Source organism: Gastrolobium bilobum, unplaced genomic scaffold (genome assembly GCF_033153095.1).
Source record: "Gastrolobium bilobum isolate Gb01-03AN ecotype WA unplaced genomic scaffold, APGP_CSIRO_Gbil_v1 utg589, whole genome shotgun sequence".
Classification (NCBI taxonomy): domain Eukaryota; kingdom Viridiplantae; phylum Streptophyta; class Magnoliopsida; order Fabales; family Fabaceae; genus Gastrolobium; species Gastrolobium bilobum.
The window spans coordinates 219582-238721 of NW_026898229.1; the positions used below are offsets into that span (position 1 = coordinate 219582).

The 19140-nt window shown below is 32.8% G+C and overlaps 3 protein-coding genes and 1 pseudogene across 4 annotated transcripts; 1 reads left to right on the plus strand and 3 right to left on the minus strand.

The window, feature by feature from the left end:
- Positions 1-1773: 1773 nt before the first annotated feature.
- Positions 1774-3941, plus strand: LOC133314023 (polyubiquitin-like). Of its 2 annotated transcripts, none has more exons than XM_061515448.1 (2): positions 1774-1812; positions 2487-3937. In XM_061515448.1, exon 2 carries the CDS (start codon positions 2487-2489, stop codon positions 3630-3632), a length of 1146 nt encoding a protein of 381 aa, XP_061371432.1. In that variant the 5' UTR covers positions 1774-1812; the 3' UTR covers positions 3633-3937. The 2 variants fall into 2 exon arrangements, with proteins under 2 accessions (XP_061371432.1, XP_061371433.1); XM_061515449.1 differs by lacking the exon at positions 1774-1812 and having other exon boundaries at positions 1820-3245; positions 3357-3941.
- A 3655-nt stretch (positions 3942-7596) lies between these two features.
- LOC133314025 (18.5 kDa class I heat shock protein-like) lies at positions 7597-8163 on the minus strand (annotated as a pseudogene).
- A 3427-nt stretch (positions 8164-11590) lies between these two features.
- Positions 11591-12109, minus strand: LOC133314052 (uncharacterized). The gene has a single exon (XM_061515488.1). The coding sequence runs from the start codon at positions 12107-12109 to the stop codon at positions 11591-11593; it is 519 nt and encodes a 172-aa protein (XP_061371472.1).
- Positions 12110-15750: 3641 nt separating this feature from the next.
- On the minus strand, positions 15751-16776 carry LOC133314042 (uncharacterized). The gene has a single exon (XM_061515479.1). It carries the CDS (start codon positions 16659-16661, stop codon positions 15810-15812), a length of 852 nt encoding a protein of 283 aa, XP_061371463.1. The 5' UTR covers positions 16662-16776; the 3' UTR covers positions 15751-15809.
- Between the last annotated feature and the right edge of the window lie 2364 nt (positions 16777-19140).

Consider the following 19140-nt stretch of genomic DNA (forward strand, 5'->3'; position numbering starts at 1 on the left):
ACCCGTTTATTAAAAAACAAATGGCGTTGCTTGGCCCGTTAGCCTGTTAATTTTCAACTTCCAAGCAGAACCATAAATCAACTTTACAAAGTACTCAAATTATGTTGCTACACCGAAAATCATAATTTCAACGTCCAAACAGAATCATGAATCATAATAAAACTCATACAATATGTATTTAAGTCATTTTCAAAAGCAAAATGCTCAAACTAAATAACATTAGATCTAACAAACAAATCCATACTATGTAAATTAAAATAACTACATGAATCCAACAAACACATCATGATGCTTGTAGTAAGTACAACCTCACCCAAAAATCTTTTAATATATTCATATAAACAATCTAACATGTTGAGATGTTGGTTCCTCCTATATAAGAAATAAAGTAAGATTTCTATTAAAATATAATCGAATATAATCAAGTTATAAATAATTGCAATTGATTAAATTTATATCTTTTGTTTTTTCTTCAAGGCATACTTACTCTACTTTATTTTATTTAAAATAAATAGTACAATATAGGCCGACCTTTTGAAAGTGGGCCTACGGCCTTTTTTATTAAACATGCTTTTTTAAAGCCCAAGCCCGGCCTATTATACAAAATATACTAGGTCAGGTTTGGCCTGATGTAGACCGAGCCATAGGCCGGCCCGGCCCAGTTTCACCCCTACTACCAATTGACTACCAATCAATCTCACCGTTAGATCGATTATGTGGATCCAACAGTTATATTTATTTTCATCTTTGTATGGTCATGATTCTCCATATTTAAAGTGAAAGCATTAAATATGGGAAATCATAACCATACAAAGGTGAAAATAAATATAAAGTATTAAATTTGGGGAATCATGACCATACAAAGATGAAAATAAATATAATCGTTGGATCAATATAATCGATCTAACGGTAAGATTGATTGGTAGTCATTTGGTAGTAACAAAACTTGGTTGTCACAATATCCTTCCCCTTTTTTTAGTACATGAATTATGTTATTTTAAATGAGAAAAAATATATATAAATAAAGGATTTGTGTTTTCTAAAGTTACTTTAAATAACTTTATCTAATGTTCACCGAAACGACGTCGTTTTTGGGACTGAAATCATGGTGTTTTTGTAATTTTAATTTATTTCAGGGTTATAATAGTCTTATCATTCTAATTTTTTAATTTTTTAACCCCAAAACGACGTCATTTTGATGAACATTAGATAAAGTTATCTAAAGTAACAGTAGATACTTTTTTCCTATAAATAAATTATAACTAAAAAATAGATGATTTTTTAATTTAAATATTAAATAAAAATACTAATTGGATTACAATACTTTTCCTTAGGATATATACAAAACAAATAGAGAAAGTTATTTTTAATAAAATAGTAATTAATTCTTCTAAAGTTAAATAAATGATTATGAGAATAAAATCTTAAAACAAAATCGAACAATTTTGTTCAGAAAAAATCTTAAAATAAATGAATGAATAATTAATTAATTAGTAAATTATTTTGGTTAGAAAAACTGAAAATTATCCAGAGTCGGTGCCGGCCTAAGCAAGAAAGCAATTGATCCCAAACGTGTGGTTGGAATTGTATAATCTCGTCAGTTGCCGAAAACGACTCCAATACCAAACGTACCGTGTCAATAGGGTTAGCGGTTCCCAATTATCCACGCGTCACAACGTGATTTGTTGAGGTGACGTTACCGTAACGGAGCAAAACATCTTTTGTTATAAAAGCGAAGCCCCTCTATACCACAAACATATTATTAGCTTTTCATTTCGTTGCATTGCAGAGAAAGAAGAACACCGTTTCAAGGTATCTTCTGCTGCTCCTCTTCTCTTTCCTATTAGGGTTTCGATTATTAGGGCTTTCGGTTCTTTTTATTTAATTCTTCATCGGATCTGTCGAGCGCTTTGATTTTGTTCTGTGTCTTTTCGTGTCTTGGAAATTCTTTTGAATCGAATCGAGTCGAGTCGTCGTACATGATTTTGCTGTCTCAATAAACACGAAAGCTGAGATCTTTCTGAGACTTTTGTTAATTAATCAGCCAATTTGATTAAGTTTTTTTGTTAATTTGAAACAGTCTTGAGATCTGTTATGAAGGTATATATAATTTGTCAGATTTGGGTTATATACTGAGTATCTGTATAATTATTAAATGTCATGTTATTTGGATTTGTCGGGGGTGTCTGATTCGTCTATTTTGGCTATCGATTTAATTGAATCGTTGATTGGAGACGAGTAATCAAGTTGATGCCTTTGTTTTTATTTATTTTTTGTCTGGGCTTTTATGATGTCTATGTTTTGAAGAATTTTGATTAATGAGTCGTTAAAATCTATTTCTTGTAAATATAATTGGTAATATTGACTAATTTTATGTTTTTATTCCTTTGTTTTGTGTAGTCTTTCAACTCAGTTTTTCTCATCTTAATAGCCATAATGAAGAATTGGTGAATTGTTCATTTATTTGTCTTTTTCTTGTAATGTAGATGCAAATCTTCGTTAAGACCCTCACTGGCAAGACCATCACTCTCGAAGTGGAGAGTTCAGATACCATAGACAATGTGAAAGCCAAGATTCAAGACAAGGAAGGGATCCCACCAGACCAGCAGCGTCTCATTTTTGCTGGCAAGCAGCTTGAGGATGGGCGTACCCTTGCTGATTACAACATCCAAAAGGAGTCAACCCTCCACTTGGTGCTCCGTCTCCGTGGTGGTATGCAAATCTTTGTTAAGACCCTGACTGGAAAGACCATCACCCTTGAGGTGGAAAGCTCTGACACGATTGACAATGTTAAGGCCAAGATTCAAGACAAAGAGGGAATCCCACCAGACCAACAGAGGCTCATCTTTGCTGGAAAGCAGCTTGAGGATGGCCGAACATTGGCTGATTACAACATTCAGAAAGAATCCACCCTCCACTTGGTGCTCCGCCTTCGTGGTGGAATGCAAATCTTTGTTAAGACCCTCACTGGAAAGACCATTACCCTTGAGGTGGAGAGTTCCGACACCATTGACAATGTTAAGGCCAAGATTCAAGACAAAGAAGGAATCCCACCAGACCAACAGAGGCTCATCTTTGCTGGAAAGCAGCTTGAAGATGGCCGAACCTTGGCTGATTACAACATCCAGAAAGAGTCAACTCTCCACCTTGTCTTGAGACTCCGTGGTGGCATGCAAATTTTCGTGAAGACCCTTACTGGCAAGACAATCACTTTGGAAGTAGAGAGCTCGGACACAATTGACAATGTGAAGGCCAAGATCCAGGACAAGGAGGGTATTCCCCCAGACCAGCAAAGGTTGATTTTTGCTGGAAAGCAGCTTGAAGATGGGCGTACCCTGGCAGACTACAACATTCAGAAAGAGTCCACTCTTCACCTTGTCCTTCGTCTGAGGGGAGGTATGCAGATCTTTGTGAAGACTTTGACTGGAAAGACTATCACATTGGAGGTTGAAAGTTCGGACACAATTGATAATGTCAAAGCAAAAATCCAGGACAAGGAGGGAATCCCACCAGACCAGCAGAGGTTGATCTTTGCTGGGAAGCAATTGGAGGATGGAAGGACCCTTGCTGACTACAACATTCAGAAGGAGTCTACTCTTCACCTTGTGTTGCGTCTTCGTGGTGGATGTTGAGTATGTGAATGTTCCAAATCCTGCAGGTCTTAATGTCTTTTGTGTTTCAGAACTTGTTATGGATGGGTCTAGGGCCCTTAATCTAAAAATTTAGGTTTGCTGTGTGTTTCTGTTTAAGTCTGTTTCCAAGTTTTATGTTGTGTTCATGAACATGGACAAACAGTTCGCTGTCGTTCATGGTTCATTTTATTCAGTAAAATAACTTCGGTTTTATAGTAAATCTCCGAATCTCTACAAATTAAACTGTAAACAAAATACTGCACCTTCTATGTCATTTCTTGCGCTTGAAATTAAATACTAAGTTTGACGAAGTAAATTGAACTTCACTATATTTTCCCGGACGGGAGGTATGTTTCAAAGTTTTTTTTTTATATATTTTTTATTTAAACCAAGGTACTTCTATCAATCCGTGCTAACCTTTGATTAGCTGAAACACGGAAGGATGAATTTGTGTAATATGTTTAGCTGTTATGATGATTTATAGCTTCAACCTGTTTTAATTATGAAATATAATGTTACTAGGGTAACCTATTTGTTTTAAACGAAATAAACTTCATGTTGTCCTTGTGGAAGGATGATCATGCCGCCTGCCGCCTTGTCCCTGTCCTTCTTGTACATTTAATAACACATTATGACCTCTTTTCTGAGGCAAATTAACAGCTTCATGTGAAAATTGCTCGGAGGTCACTACAACTTCTGAAACCAACCATAACATTAACCAACAAGTGCATGCGATTAATTCTGAAATCTTTATATTGCTTCCAAAAGAAAGATGCAGAGAGGTTACCTGCCTCCCAGTGAAATTCAAATGTGAAAAATTGAAGGGTTATAAATAACCCCATTTTTTAAAAATCAATTTAAGAACCATTTTTTTTTTTAAATCAATTTAAGAACCGAAACGGGCTGTAAGATAAGATAAGATTTTTGGGTTATTGCTTACTATCCTCTGTGCCCTCTTCATTAATTAAGCGAGATGGGTGTTTTGATTTTGACAACCGATCTGGATTCCTATTATTAGTTATTGCTCCACCTTAGTTCTGTTAAAAACTTGAATTTGAATTTAGTTTTGTTTGCACATAGCACGGTATATCTTTATACAGTGATGCTGAAGTATTTTTTAAAATACTACTAGTTCAACAAATTTGCAACCGTGCATCGCTTGCTAGATTTTCTGGATGTAAGTGTTGCTCTTAACTTTGTGGGAATACCTGGTAAAGTGCTAAAAAACTGGTAGTAAATTTAATCAATATTCTTACGTATTGTAATTTAGATTATGCATTTTATCAACGAAAATTTAGATTAAATACAAATAAACCGTAACCAATCTTTACGTATGTTAAATACGAGTCTTGCAGATATGCACCAGAAGTTTTTCTGCTCCTCGGATTTGATTAAGCATGTCGTATTTATTACCTTGAAAGAATCATCGAACTGTTTTGCTTTGTTCATGTGACTTCCTGCAGACCTGCCAGGACTACTTGAGCTTCATTTATGAAAAAACTGCCGTTGTTTCTAGTGTTGTGAATTGTAACATGCTCATGGATTCTTGGTCAAAGTTTCAAAACTGATTCTGAACTAGTTTCGAATCAGTTATAAACCTAAATCCGGTTCTGAACATCCAGGTGTGTTTGGTACAAGAGAAATTTTTTGGTGACCGAGAATCATGATTAATGGGAATACAGTAGAAATTGAGTTTACTTGGAATCTTACGAAAGAGGTGTTTGGTTCGCCAAAATATTACCGGAAATATTGGGTAAAAATTACTGATTCCATATTTGGTTTAGAACGAAATATGACTTGGAATATGAGGTTATTTTACAAAAATAACCCCAAACTATTTTTACTTTTGTAATTGATAGATTGGGTCTAGATTTTTATGTGTATTGAGGTATTTTTGTCTCAAAATTTGTTGTTGTGCTTTCCCTTTACTTGGTATTCTGATTGGTATTCTGAATTGCCATATTATTTTTGGTAATCTGAATAGTGACTTTTCTTTATAAATCAAATTACCGGTAATCCTTGGATATCCGGGAATCGTAATTTATTCCTTCTACCAAACGTGGTAATTACATTTACCAAGGAAGGATTACCAGTAATCCTCTTCAAAAACTTGAAACAAACACCCCCTCGTAGAATAAAAAACCTATTCCAGCATAAACAGATCGGTTCGGCTAAAAATACCAAATCATTTCAGTTCAGTGTAGAAAAGCAAACCATTCTCACCCCTTAAAAATAGAATTGAAGTAACAACGAGTGCGCAAGAGTCTTTTGTGCCGATTATTTTTCTCAAGTGAATTCTGTTTCAGGTAATAGATTTCTGTCATGCGTTAAATTTATAACTTGATTATGGTAACTTTGGTATTTCTCAAATCAATTATTTGACTTGTGATTAGTTGACAAATTTACAGTTTGGTATCATCAGACACCAGTTTTTCATATAATTATTCTGTACACTCACAATTTCAAGGGACATCAAGCTGACCCAGGAGTTATTACAACTTTTATCAGCATTAGGACAAGCCAGTCAGACTGAGGTTTTTTGAACCCTTCATTATTTTTTAGCAGTATACGTAATAATTTAATATTATCTTCTGAATATGATATCATGATTTGTTATTTCAAACTAAACTTCATCACTGACATCTTCATCACTGACATGTACTGAGAAGGAATAAAATTTTACATGTTTACACGGCAGCATGGAAACAGGTAAGGCAGATACAGATCATGAGCATGACCCATAGTGTGAGGTAGGGCAACTACAGATCGAAGTGCTATCCGAATTGTGTATGCTTCTTTTTTTTTTTTCTTTTTTTTTAAGCAAATATATTGTGTATACTTCAGAAAAAGGAAAAGTTTACCAAAGCCTCTTTAGGCCTGTGCATTCTGTAATAGTCATTGTAAGGAGTCTTGGTCCAAAGCTAATTTGTGTTTAAATTCTCAAAACTTTCAGTAAATCTATGGCAAATTAGTTAATGTTATTTTCCTCGAAAACTGATTGTGGCCTGATATGAAAAAGTTTTAGCAGAAAAATCAGTTTGGAATGTAACAATATCTCACTAAGAAAACTTTTATTTATTTATGCAATTACAATACATCATGCACATTACATGAGATTTCCTCACACATATCACACAAGTAGTACAAAAATTAGGCTCTTTGACCGATGGGGGTTTTTTGTGATGTTAATTTATGAATTTGGTATTTGGTTGAAGGTATTTACGAATTGGGGTCATTTAGTGACGCGAGGGGGACCCAGCGTCACTGAGTGCCGCTACCATCCCCTCGCGTCACTCTCACTTTTTTTATTTTTTTTTACTTTTTTCTATTGAGTGCCGCCCCCCCTCCCCTGGGGCACTCACAGAATTGTGCCAAGTGGCACAATCTGGTTACTCGTATTACCGTAAAACTTCAGAAAGCCATAACTTTTGACTCGGGTATCCAAATCAGATGATTTTTTTTTGATTTCACATAACTTTCCGAGATCTACGCAATGACATCTCATTTGACATATTTTATCTCTCACAAACATAATTCAAATCTGTAAAAAAGTGTAATTAGTGTTGCACATTTGAACTATATTAATGGAAGATAAAATATGTCAAATGAGATATCATTGCGTAGATCTCGAAAAGTTATGTGAAATCAAAAAAAAAATCAGCTGATTTGGATACCCGAGTCAAAAGTTATGGCCTTCCGAAGTTTTACGGTAATAGGAGTAACCAGATTGTGCCACTTGGCACAATTCTGTGAGTGCCCCAGGGGAGGGGGGCGGCACTCAATAGAAAAAAGTAAAATAAAAATAAAAAAAGTGAGAGTGACGGGAGGGGATGATAGCGGCACTCAGTGACGCTGGGTCCCCCTCGCGTCACTAAATGACCCCCGTTCGTAAATACCTTTAACGCGATACCAAATTGATAAATTAAAGAAATTAAAACCCCTAATAGGTGAAAGAGCCACAAAAATTAAGCATATCACACCATATATAAGCATTACAACAAAGAAAAGCACACGACTTCAAACCAAAAAACAGCTTAGTTTGTTTTATTTAACCAGAGATTTCTATGGCCTTAACATCAGGCTTCTTGACCTCTTCCTTTGGAACTGTCACAGTAAGAACCCCATTTTCCATGGAAGCTTTCACTTGTTCCATTTTGGCATTCTCTGGCAACCTGAACCTCCTCATGAACTTGCCACTGCTACGCTCCACCCTATGCCATTTATCATTCTTGTCTTCTTTCTCAACGTTCCTCTCTCCTGTTATCTGAAGTACCCTGTCATCTTCAATCTCAACCTTCACTTCCTCATTCTTCAGCCCAGGAAGATCAGCCTTGAAAACATGTGCTTCTGGGGTCTCCTTCCAATCCACTCGTGTGCTCACAAATGCAGAATTTTCCCTAGAAAATTCAGGGAACGAAGCAGAAAGAGAACTGGAAGAAGGAAAATCCTTGAAAGGGTCCCAAACATCGAGGGAGAAAGGATCGAAAACGTTGCTCCTTCAGCCACCGAAGAAACTTGGAATCAGTGACATTTTGTATTCTTCTTTTATCAGAACTTAGGAACTCTGCAGATTGAAATTGTTATTTGAATAATAACTAGGAAAGTGAGGTATTTAAATAAAGTGGACGAGTAATTCTGAATTTTCTAGAAAATCGTATTTACTCTCCGAAATTCGGAAATATTCTAGAATTATCATCACAAGACCCAGACAGCTCTAGACATCGTTGTAGTTTTTTAAGCCCAAATAATTTGAGTTGAGATAACAAAGGAAAAACCGTGTGTAGAAAACCACTGGCTAGGCCCGATTATAAATTATTCTGAAAAAAATAAGTTTGAAAATTTGTGTAGAACCTTCTCTCTTTTTTTTAAGAGTAAATACATTTTTTGGTCCTCAGTAAATTTTACTATACCCGCTTTAGTCTCTAGCAAATAAAAAGATTCATTGTGGTTCCTAAGAAATTTAAAATGAATTCATTTTAATCTTTTTGAAGGACTAATATGAGTCTTTTTTGAATTTGTGAGGGATTACGATTTTAACTAAACGGTCTATTTTGAATTTCCTAGGGACCAAATGGGCTTTTTTATTTGCTAGGGACTAGAGCGGGTATCGTGAAATTTGCTAAGGACAAAAAATAGTATTTACTCTTTTTTTAATATAAATGCATAGAAATTGTTTATCGTCTTGATGTTTTTTTTATTCTTCATTTGAAACAATTTAAGCCTTTAAAGGGAGGAGTTACTGATTTATTCTATTGACACTTGACTTATTAATAATGGATATCCATTTTAATTAATAGATACAATTAAGTTTGTTATTTAGTTCAAAATAAATAATTAAATTAATTTGAATAACCATTATGATTAGTTATTTAGTTTCTATTTCTATTATTCTAATCGTAAGTAAACTACATCCCGAACGAAAGACTAGATTTGAGTTTCGGAACATCCGTGTTGCTTCGTGCTTGAAGGAATTAGTCTCAAAACCAAAAATAAGCTATTAGACAAAATGTCTCTCCAAATTTGTTGAATAAATAAAGGAAAAAGTGTGTGTCATTGTAAATGATGTAAAGTTGTGTCATTTTAAGAGAAAGAAAGAGATAGATACAGGAGGAGAGAGAATTAACAAAAAAAATAAAGGTGTGAATCTCACCTCTTTGTGAGAGTGAAAGGATATAAGTTGTGACATTCTAAAGGATAAACACTTTTCCCATAAATAAAATGTTTAACTTGGTTTAGAACTTTAACTCAAATGACATGAAAAGTAAAACTACACACGGGAGTTGATGCTTCTAAAACTACAACGCTTAGAATTAACCTCACAAATTAATTTTTAACTAATTGGTTGGGAAAGGAGAAAACCCAGTTTTCATCATGCATGGCCTTGGCTAATTTATACGAAATCGCAAATAATTCATGAAGAAGGAATTTGATGAGATATTTCATTTTTGTTAAAGGGGAAACAAACAAAGTAGGTTTGACTTGTTTTTATAAGTCATGTTTCCAAGACAAGAAACTCCCAAGTTATTTATGTAATATACGACTAATGTTGAAATTTAATTTTAAATATTATTATGACAAAGTCATACCTGTCAAAAATGACTTATATAAGCCCCTTTGTTTGACCTTTTAAAAAAACAGCATTTACAGCTTACTTATTTTAGAAATATTTTTTTATAAAACTTAAAACTATTTAAATTTAAAAAAAATTAAGTTTTATAAAAAAATATTTAATTTTTAACTTTTATTATTTTTAGAAGCTGAAATTTTTAGTTTAAAAAAAAAACAGTTTTTTATTTATTTTTTTGTGACTTTTACTCTCTCTTTTTTCTTAAAAAAACTCATGCCTTTACAATGTATGACAAAAATACTACTTATCAGTTTGGAGGATAGTGGTATATATTAGTTTAAGCTTGATGCATGTCTATATGAAACCTAGGATTCGTCTGCTCTGTCCTGTTTGATGTAAAGTGGTTTAAGAAAGAACCTTTTCTTGTTTTGAAGCCCAAATAATTTGAGTTGGGCTGAAAATGAAAAGTTGTGTTAATCAGTGAGGTAGATAAATTATTTTTATTTCTAAAAAAATAAATAAATTATTTTCAGGCGGTGTAAGAGTATGTATTCAATCATTTCTAGTATTATTTTTGGAAAGAGTTTAAAGCCTTAATCCCATAACTCGCCTCGAATTGGACTAGTTACGAAATAATGAATCAATTGAAATATCTAAAAAAAAAAGAAATAAATTGTTTTTTTTTTCCTTGAGATTCCATGATTAGGTTTACTCTCTTCATTTGATTTAATAGGGCATCCTAAAAACTTAATTTTGAGCTTGTTTATAAATTAGATCCAAAGAGCGGATAACATGAGGGTGGTATTGATATGAAAGAAATTAGAATCAGGGGTAGCCTTGAGACTTGAAGGGTACATTTTTTGGAGAAAGATTCCATAGAATTGAGGTGGAAACATGTTATCAGGAGTGAATGAGTTTGTTTGATGGAGTTGCTTAACCCTTGAATAAAAGGGGAGGATTACTGTAGAAATTAGGCATTAGTTGATTGTCTCAGTAATGAGACTTTTGATTCTTCTCAATAAAGTGATTCTCTTCATTCTGCCTTCATTTATCTTCTTATCTCTATTTATTGTGCGTCTTCCAACAACAAAAAAAAGAACCACATCAGATAATTAGTCATTTTGCGACAAAAATAATACGATTCACATGTAAAAAGATAAGTAGATAACAAGCTGAGTATAAAATATGCGCAAGCAAATTTTAGAGTATTCTTAGATATATGTCCAAGCTTTTATTTCTGGAAATCGAGAAACATGCGCAGACATATTCAAATTGAACATGAATTTTCACTATTCAAGATGGGATATAGATTGAAGATTTTTTCTCTCCTGCAAACATAATACAAAGGTGTCGATTCCATTTTTATTTTTTCTCTTCTTTCTTTTTAGTGAATCTCGCCTTTGTATTATGTTTGTAGGACTTGTTGACACAAGTGTGGGTCCCATTTTTACTTCTTTTCTTTTCTTTTTTCATTAAACGAGACCATTCATTGGATATCCAAGTCCATTCCCTTGTACATTGTTGCACATTGATTTCTACATTCCTTATAAACAACTATTACAGTATTTCTAATAGGATCATATACTTGTTACGAAACTTCAAGCCTAGAAAGATATTTGAAATGTTTACAAGTATAATCCTTGATTGTTCTCATATTTCCGATAAACTTTACATATCTGATTTTAGCCCAAGCATCAACTACCACCCTTCCTTTGTGTATACATTTATTTGTTATTTGCAACATTATTTATTCTTCTGTGTCGTCTATTATGAATTCAATTAACAGAACAGGAAATAACAACGTGACACATGCTTCTATCATAAAGAACGAAACAGACACATATAGAATTTGTACCCTAAAGGTATCCTTTTACCAAACAAAAAAATAAAGTTATGCCTTAAATGATAACCAATTACGATCATAAGTGAAAAATGAGGACGACAGATTAACCATATGAAATCTTTCATAACCTCCAAAAGAATCACATGGAGAAAATAGAAAAGGACGGTGGAGAAGCTTGCTAGCAATCCATCTCTGACTAGGATTCTTGATGAAACCTTTGCTCAAGAAATCTCTGCAATCCTCACTTACTCCATTAGGTATCTTCGGTGCTTCTTTAAGGACAACAAGCTTGTACATCATATCATTTGTAGTTGGAATCATCTCCTTTGAAGTTAGAGGGTTCCTACATATATTTAACCCAGTGATCATCTCTATGACTATACATCCAAGAGACCATATATCCAATGATGTTAATCTGACCCTTAACTGATTCTGGTGACATGTATAATGGTGTCCCTCTAAACCTGAAATTCCAATACTCAGCATTGATAATCTCTTCTTTAGTCTTGCTAGAAGACGTTCTTCCATTGCGATATTTTCATTATCGTCGTCGTCTTCGTCATGCATTTCCCAAGTCAGATCATTTTCATCTCCCTCAGAAATGTTACCAACTGGAGACGCATGAGCGGCAGACGTTGATGGAAGACGGGGAGAATTTAAATCAACTGACCTCACTGGTAATGGAACATTCTCCGATGCAGCGATGTCGACATACAACTCCAGAAAATCTCTCCTTGACTAGTTGAAAAATTCTTCCATTATTATCTCCACCTCTTCATCGTCAACCACTTGCAAACTAATGTATTTATCACATTGCCATAGCCTTGTCGTGATATGAGTGATACATTGGTTGCCTTGAAGACTTAACTTCTGCCGAATTCTCTGATGCAGTTCGCCAATGGTTGCGTTGCGTTGGATACGTGTCGGCTTTTTTTCACCTTCAAACATGACACCTCGTCGACCTTCTACCTTCCTACCATTGTAATATAACACAACACGAACAGAATTAGGATGTGAACTCATTCTTAAATAGAATAAGAAATAAAATGAAAATACTAAATTAAAGATAACAATTATGTATGTATGATGTCAGAATTTATGGTAGAGAAGAGATATGAAGAGTGAGAGAAGAGGTGTGAAGAGTGAATAGAATGGTAGAAAAATATGTAGGGGAGGCCGCATGTGTAACGCCCAAACTGGGTGACGCCCCAGTTAGGCGTCACCCTTAAGGGTGTGACGCCCAATTTGGGCGTTACATTGTGCAGTATATTCGTGATTATTTCCAAAACTATTACAAATGCGTAAATTTTTTATTAAAAAGCAATAAATAATTTTTTTTGCCCTAACCTAAAGAAAAAGAAAAAATAGTTGAGCGCGTTAACCATATTGGGCTGATGTAGCCTTATTCTAACTAGGAAGTTGCTCTTTTTAGTCATATTATGTTAATATTTATTAAAATAAAATAAAACTTTTATTTACTGAAGAAAAACCAAAAAAAAAAAACTTAAAAAATAAAAGTGACAAAAATAATTAAAATGTAAAAAATAAAAATAATAAATAAAATAATTTTATCGTTCTTTGTTTTATTACAATTTTGCATTATTTATTTGTGAAGTATGATTAAATTTTTATTTTAAACTTTAAAAATAAAAAAAATGTGAAAATACAAAAAAATAAAAAAAATAGTTCGTTTGTCTCTTTAGATACATTATCTTTTGTAGAATCAAATATTTACTTATAATTTAGAAATTAGAAAAAAAAGAGAGAATTGTTTCGTTGTTCTTATGTTTTATCATGTGTAGTTTAGATCATTTCTCAATATGATGTGATCAAATATTTCTAAAATATATAAGTATATAAAAATAAATATATCAAATTATTTTTATCCATGCAATAATTTATAATATTGTTGTATGATCATTCATCTTCAAATATTGTACATATCATTTACCTATTCCAGTCCGGGCTAAAATTTAAAAATTAAGCACGTTTTTAACGTAGCTAAACAACCGTAGCTAGTTTGCATGCTGATTTTCAAATATTAGCCACGTTTTAGAGGTGATAAATAACCGTAGATAGGTTTGTCACAAATTAATTTTTTTTTGCCCTAGCTGGGTTACTATGCTGGCTCCACCATTAACGTATAGTTAATCTATGTTAAACCTTGTGCAAATATAGATTCATTTTCAAAGAAAATTATTTTTTCTCAAAATTTAAAAATAAAAATTATTATTCTATTTATTAAATAAATATGTTTTATCTAATATCCTAGCAGCAATATATGACCTTGTCGGGTGGCTTGTCATCCTCAAGTATTATAAATTTCATTCGAGTTTATGTATAGCTATGCTGGCTTAAGCTCTGTGCAATGATAGATTCATTTAAATATATATATATATATATATATATATATATATATATATATATATATTATTTTCTTTCAAAAATTAAAACTAACCAACACAGATAATTTCTATAGAATGATGTAGCTTTGAGTTTTTTATTGTACCTAGGGATATATCGAAATGGGAACCTTCCCGTCAAGCTCAAAAATAATTTTTCATAATTTAGTTTTCTTTATAAATAATAAATTTTATTTAACTTATTTCTTTGTAGTGCAACAAATATTGTGACCAATTTGTTAATAATTTGTATAATTAATTTAAGGTAATCATTTTTTAAAAAATTGACGGTGTGGGGTGCTAACAACTTCTCAACTTCTCTACTTTTAATCGACTCCTGAATCTATTTTTGTTTTCAAAGATCAATTTTCTAAAACAAAATTTTTTTTTACAATATTTTCCCAAATAAATTTCAATAGCAACTACATTATTTTTAAATTTTTAATAAGTCGTGATTCGGTTGCAACATACATGTTTATAAATATTGGGTGAATAATTTGTAATTGTTCTAATGTATTTTTTCCTTCTAATTTGGCAATTTCTCTCTTGTAAGGGTTGAGGATACATCGAATATTGTTTTCTTTCATTTCTTACACCAATTATTTTTTATTTTAAGAAAAGTCAACGTGATTATATTACAATACTATGATATTAATTGAAGCTTTTCCTTGAAAAAAAATTAAGGCTTTCGGGTCAGTGTTCCTTTTACTTAAAATAAAATGCATACCAAAATATATATATATATACCCAAAAAAATAAAAATAAAAAATGCATCAAGGAGAGACTTGTGTGTTCATTAATATTTGATAATACAAGACGAGTCATTGGTATTATCGAAACCTTAATTGACTTATGTTGTTATTATTATTTACATTTATATACTGATTTGTTATAGGACCAACCTGTTCCAAAATTTATTAAAGGACTCAAAAATAAAATGAGAGGGATATATGAATGATGCTTATCGTATAGTGACTTTCGAATTTTAATATCGTGTAGTGACTGTCGAAATTGAAGCCATTGACAAATGCATTTGGTGAATGAAATATTTAACATTGATATGGAATATTAATATGAGGCACATGTTAAAAGCCTTCGCTATTAAAGAAAGAATATTATTTATTTTTTTGGAGATCAAAGAAAGATTATTTTAGTTAACAAAGGTTGTTTCTCAACAACATTAAAAATGCTACAGCAAGCTACTGAATTTCATCACCAAGCATACTTCACCGCCAAGATTACTGAACAAAGCTTATCTCAGCCATCCACAATAATCAATTGCAAAACCTTGTTGCCTCACAACTTGGAACATTCTTTTTGTTCGGAATCTTAACAATATTCATGCCTTTTGTCTAATAATTTTGTCTTCCTTTTAGTTTGATGTGCATGCGATCGCAATACCTATACCAAGAACACTAGGAACATTGTTTTTGTTCTGAATCTTAAGAACATTTATGCCCCAAGTTTCTTAGTTTAATATAAATATATAATACCTTTTATGAGGTAAGAAAGGTCAAATACCATGTTAAGCAGTCATAAATCCTAACAAATGCAAAATTATCCACTTTTGGATTTCAAAGAAAAGGCAAGAAGGGGGTTTGCTCTGACATGAATTGTCTCATAACTAAATTTGCATTTAACCATCCATTAGCGTCAGAAAGCTTGTAGATAGGGGGATTGCATTAACATAAACCAAGATGCTAATGTGTATCTACAGCAGTAAAAGGAAAATGAAACGGATAAAATAATTAAAATGCAGAAAAAAAAACTTGTCATTATTAGCCTTGTTAGGCATTTCTTGCATTAGCATAACTTCAAACAGAATAAACATCTTTTGTAGATTAGGAAGTTTTAGAGCATGGATTCTAAGCATATCTCCGGGGCTGCCAATTGCCAGGACCACCCGCCAGAGGCTTAAAAGGAACAGGCTTCATAATACAATACCCATTTTTAGAGCAACAATTGGACTTGTGTCTTCTAATGTCATGATAACTCTGCATGTCCATTGCTAGTTTTCTCTCCAAGTCATGCCTCTCAAATCTCCTCCTTAGATTTTTTCTCCTAACAACAGTACTTAACTTCTCTTTGTTGTTTGATCTTTTGCTACTTACTGGCACAGGCATAGCTTCCAAACCCATTAACTTGGCTACAACACCTGGTTTACACCACACTACACTCTCCCCTCCCAATGTTTGAGGCAAAGACATAACCTTATCAATCTTTGAGTCTGAATGATCATTCTCTTCAAGTAACATTCCTCCTAAACTTCTCTCACTGCAAACTGATCTTCTTCCTTCTATGTTCCCAAAAGAAGACCGGTACATGGAGTCCCTACCATCAAGTGAAAACCTTGGGTACTGATTCAAGGCATTCCTTGCAGATCTCAAGATGTCAGAGTTGTTCACACATGACATCCTACCCCTTATTCCACTATATTTATTTAGCTTAGCTTTCTTAGCCATCTCTTCCTCCAATTCTAGTTGTAGTATAAGATCTTCTAGTGTTGGTGAATTTTGCTTTGAATTGTCATCATGCAAGTAAGGGGAGCTTACCTTGCTTGTGAAGTCACCTTGGCTATGGCTGGTGTTGCCAATAGTACTACTATTTTGTTGGTTGAGAATTGAGGTTGAACCATCGCTGCTGCAGAAAGTTCTGAAGCCTTTCTTCATCTTGGCTCCTAAGGAGTTCTTGAGGTGAAAGAATGGCATGTCCTTCATCAATGTGAGTTCTGAGAAAAAGTTTAGGAGAGGTGCATTTGCATGATTTTTTAAAAATGGGGTTTTGAGTTTTCTATAGTACAGAGGAGAGATTTACTAGAGAAATGCATTGAAACGTGAATAGATTGAATGGGAGCGGTGTGGTGTGGCACTGAATGGAGCATTCTTTAGTCAAGTAAAATTAGATGAGACTTAATAACAGTCACATGATGGATAAGGAAGGCTTTCACAGGTTTTTCATTTCTTTGCTGCAAAGTTGTTTGGATGTTTATAGCAGAGTATGTGAATAGACACCTAATAGCCTCTGAGTTACCATTTTCACTTTAAATTGGTTGAGAGAAATGAAGATCATTCATTAAAGTCGCGGTGGTAGAATGCATGGAAAATAATTGAGCCTTTCAATCTTTCCATATGTTACTTACTAATTAGTACTATAAAAAATTCTTGAAGCCATTTGTCAAATGGTTAGGTATATATGTATAGATATTCCTTAACGATAGATAAATACGAGTGTCAACCACGTAATTATAAGAATCATGATGAAATCATGGCATACAAGGTTAATATCATCCTTAATGAATTTGAATCCTCATAATAGTCTACATTTTCTTGTCAAGTCTTAATACCTCCCTTATTACTAAAAGAAGCATATGTGATCGTAGCATTTATTTCGGCAACCTTATTATTATCATTGTCTTTTTATTCAGTTCTCTTTTCTTTCCTGGTTTTCTTTTAAAAAATTGTTTAGACTTTAGAGGTTCCTCGATTTCTTCAAATAGTTGTTGTTTTTAGTTGGTCAATTTAAACTTTACTATGTTGTCTCTAGAGAATTCATGAAAATTTTAATTTTTCATAATATCTTAATAAATTCACATTAAGACACGAGTTATCTTTTCATTCTGAGACAATATTTATTGGTCTTTCTTTTCATTTTTAACTGTATAAAACGTATCTTTAATGAAACAATATTAATAGGTTTCTGGAAGAAATAAATTACGGATCAACATGATCTTTTGTTCATGTTGGAATCTTTGCCCATTAAGTTACTTTATGCAACTCGTATTTGCAAGACTTTAATCTTGAAAATTCCAATGAGAGACATCCATCATTGGTGATCTCAACTAGTAAAGTTTTTGATAACCATATATTACATGGGTTGAATTCTCTCGTGTTAAAATTTTATATGACTTGGTCATCTGAATTTTTTATATCTATTTCTTTCTTCACATGCATTAAATAAATGAAGTCTAATTATCATTAATAAAATAAATAAATAAATACAAAAATTTCACATAATCAAATAATGTGAAATTTTGACATAAAAAGATTCATATTTCCATATATTATGACATCATGACCGTGAACAAAATATGTAGCCCAACCCAATGGAGGCTTTGTCCATTGCCCTTCAATTAATTGTGAGGTAAGTTGAGTAGGTGGGTGGGGGGACCGATTCAAATTGTAATACATCTAAATCCAAAGATACCAAAATTGCACTCTGTTTTATTCTAACACGGTTTTCTTGTTCTCTTCTCAAAAGAGTAATGCAAAATAAGAAAACCTCCCCAAAAAAACTAAAATTGCTAGAATGAGCTTGACCACTTGTAATGTTAAAATTTCTCAAGAATTTGTCGCGAAAATTATTTATTAACATCTTTCTTCACAAATATTCATAAATTTGATAAGATCACACTTATTTAATGCTGGTAAAGAGATAACAATACAAAATTTTCATGTAAAATTTCAAGATAAAAGAATATATTCTAGAGCTTCATTATTGTAGGACAAAAATAATCACAAGAAAAAAAAATATTGTAAATATCGAACTCGAGGGCAGCTTCCAAAAGTGTGTAAAGGGGAAAAAAAATGCCATGCTCTAGGATTCTATAGCATGTTGCAGAAGAATATTAGATGTATTTTCAACCTTGTGGAGGATGCATTTCTTGAAAGAGTGAATGATAAATATGGGCGCATGAAAGAAATTTGTATTCACAAAAGGGTCTTGCAATTGATATTAACACTCAGAAGAAATTTGTTTTCACTAAATTTGATTGTTTGATGTTGATTAATACCATATGAAACAAATAGTTAGAACATGTCTAGTTAACAAGTGTTCCCCATGACAAGAAAAGTGCTAGAAGCTCGCAGGTTATATTTATTAGTTAAAGTAGAAAAAATTATTATCAATTGTGCGGTTAGACAAAAAGATATGGAAGAAAATACAAAGATCTGTTCATGGTCTTCAGTCTATTTGAAAAGAAAGATGATAGAGGGTTATGAAAGATATTGTACAAGTATTTAGAGAATAAAAGATAAATGAGCTGCATGATGAGCCAACCACAAGGGTGCAAACTTATAAAGGACTAATAAAAGATTTTTCTATCCACCTTTAACCATATACATTATTATCTTGGTTGGTATTCAGGTCATATTTATTGTTACTTTCAGGCACTGCTTCAATCTATACTCTTTTGATGTA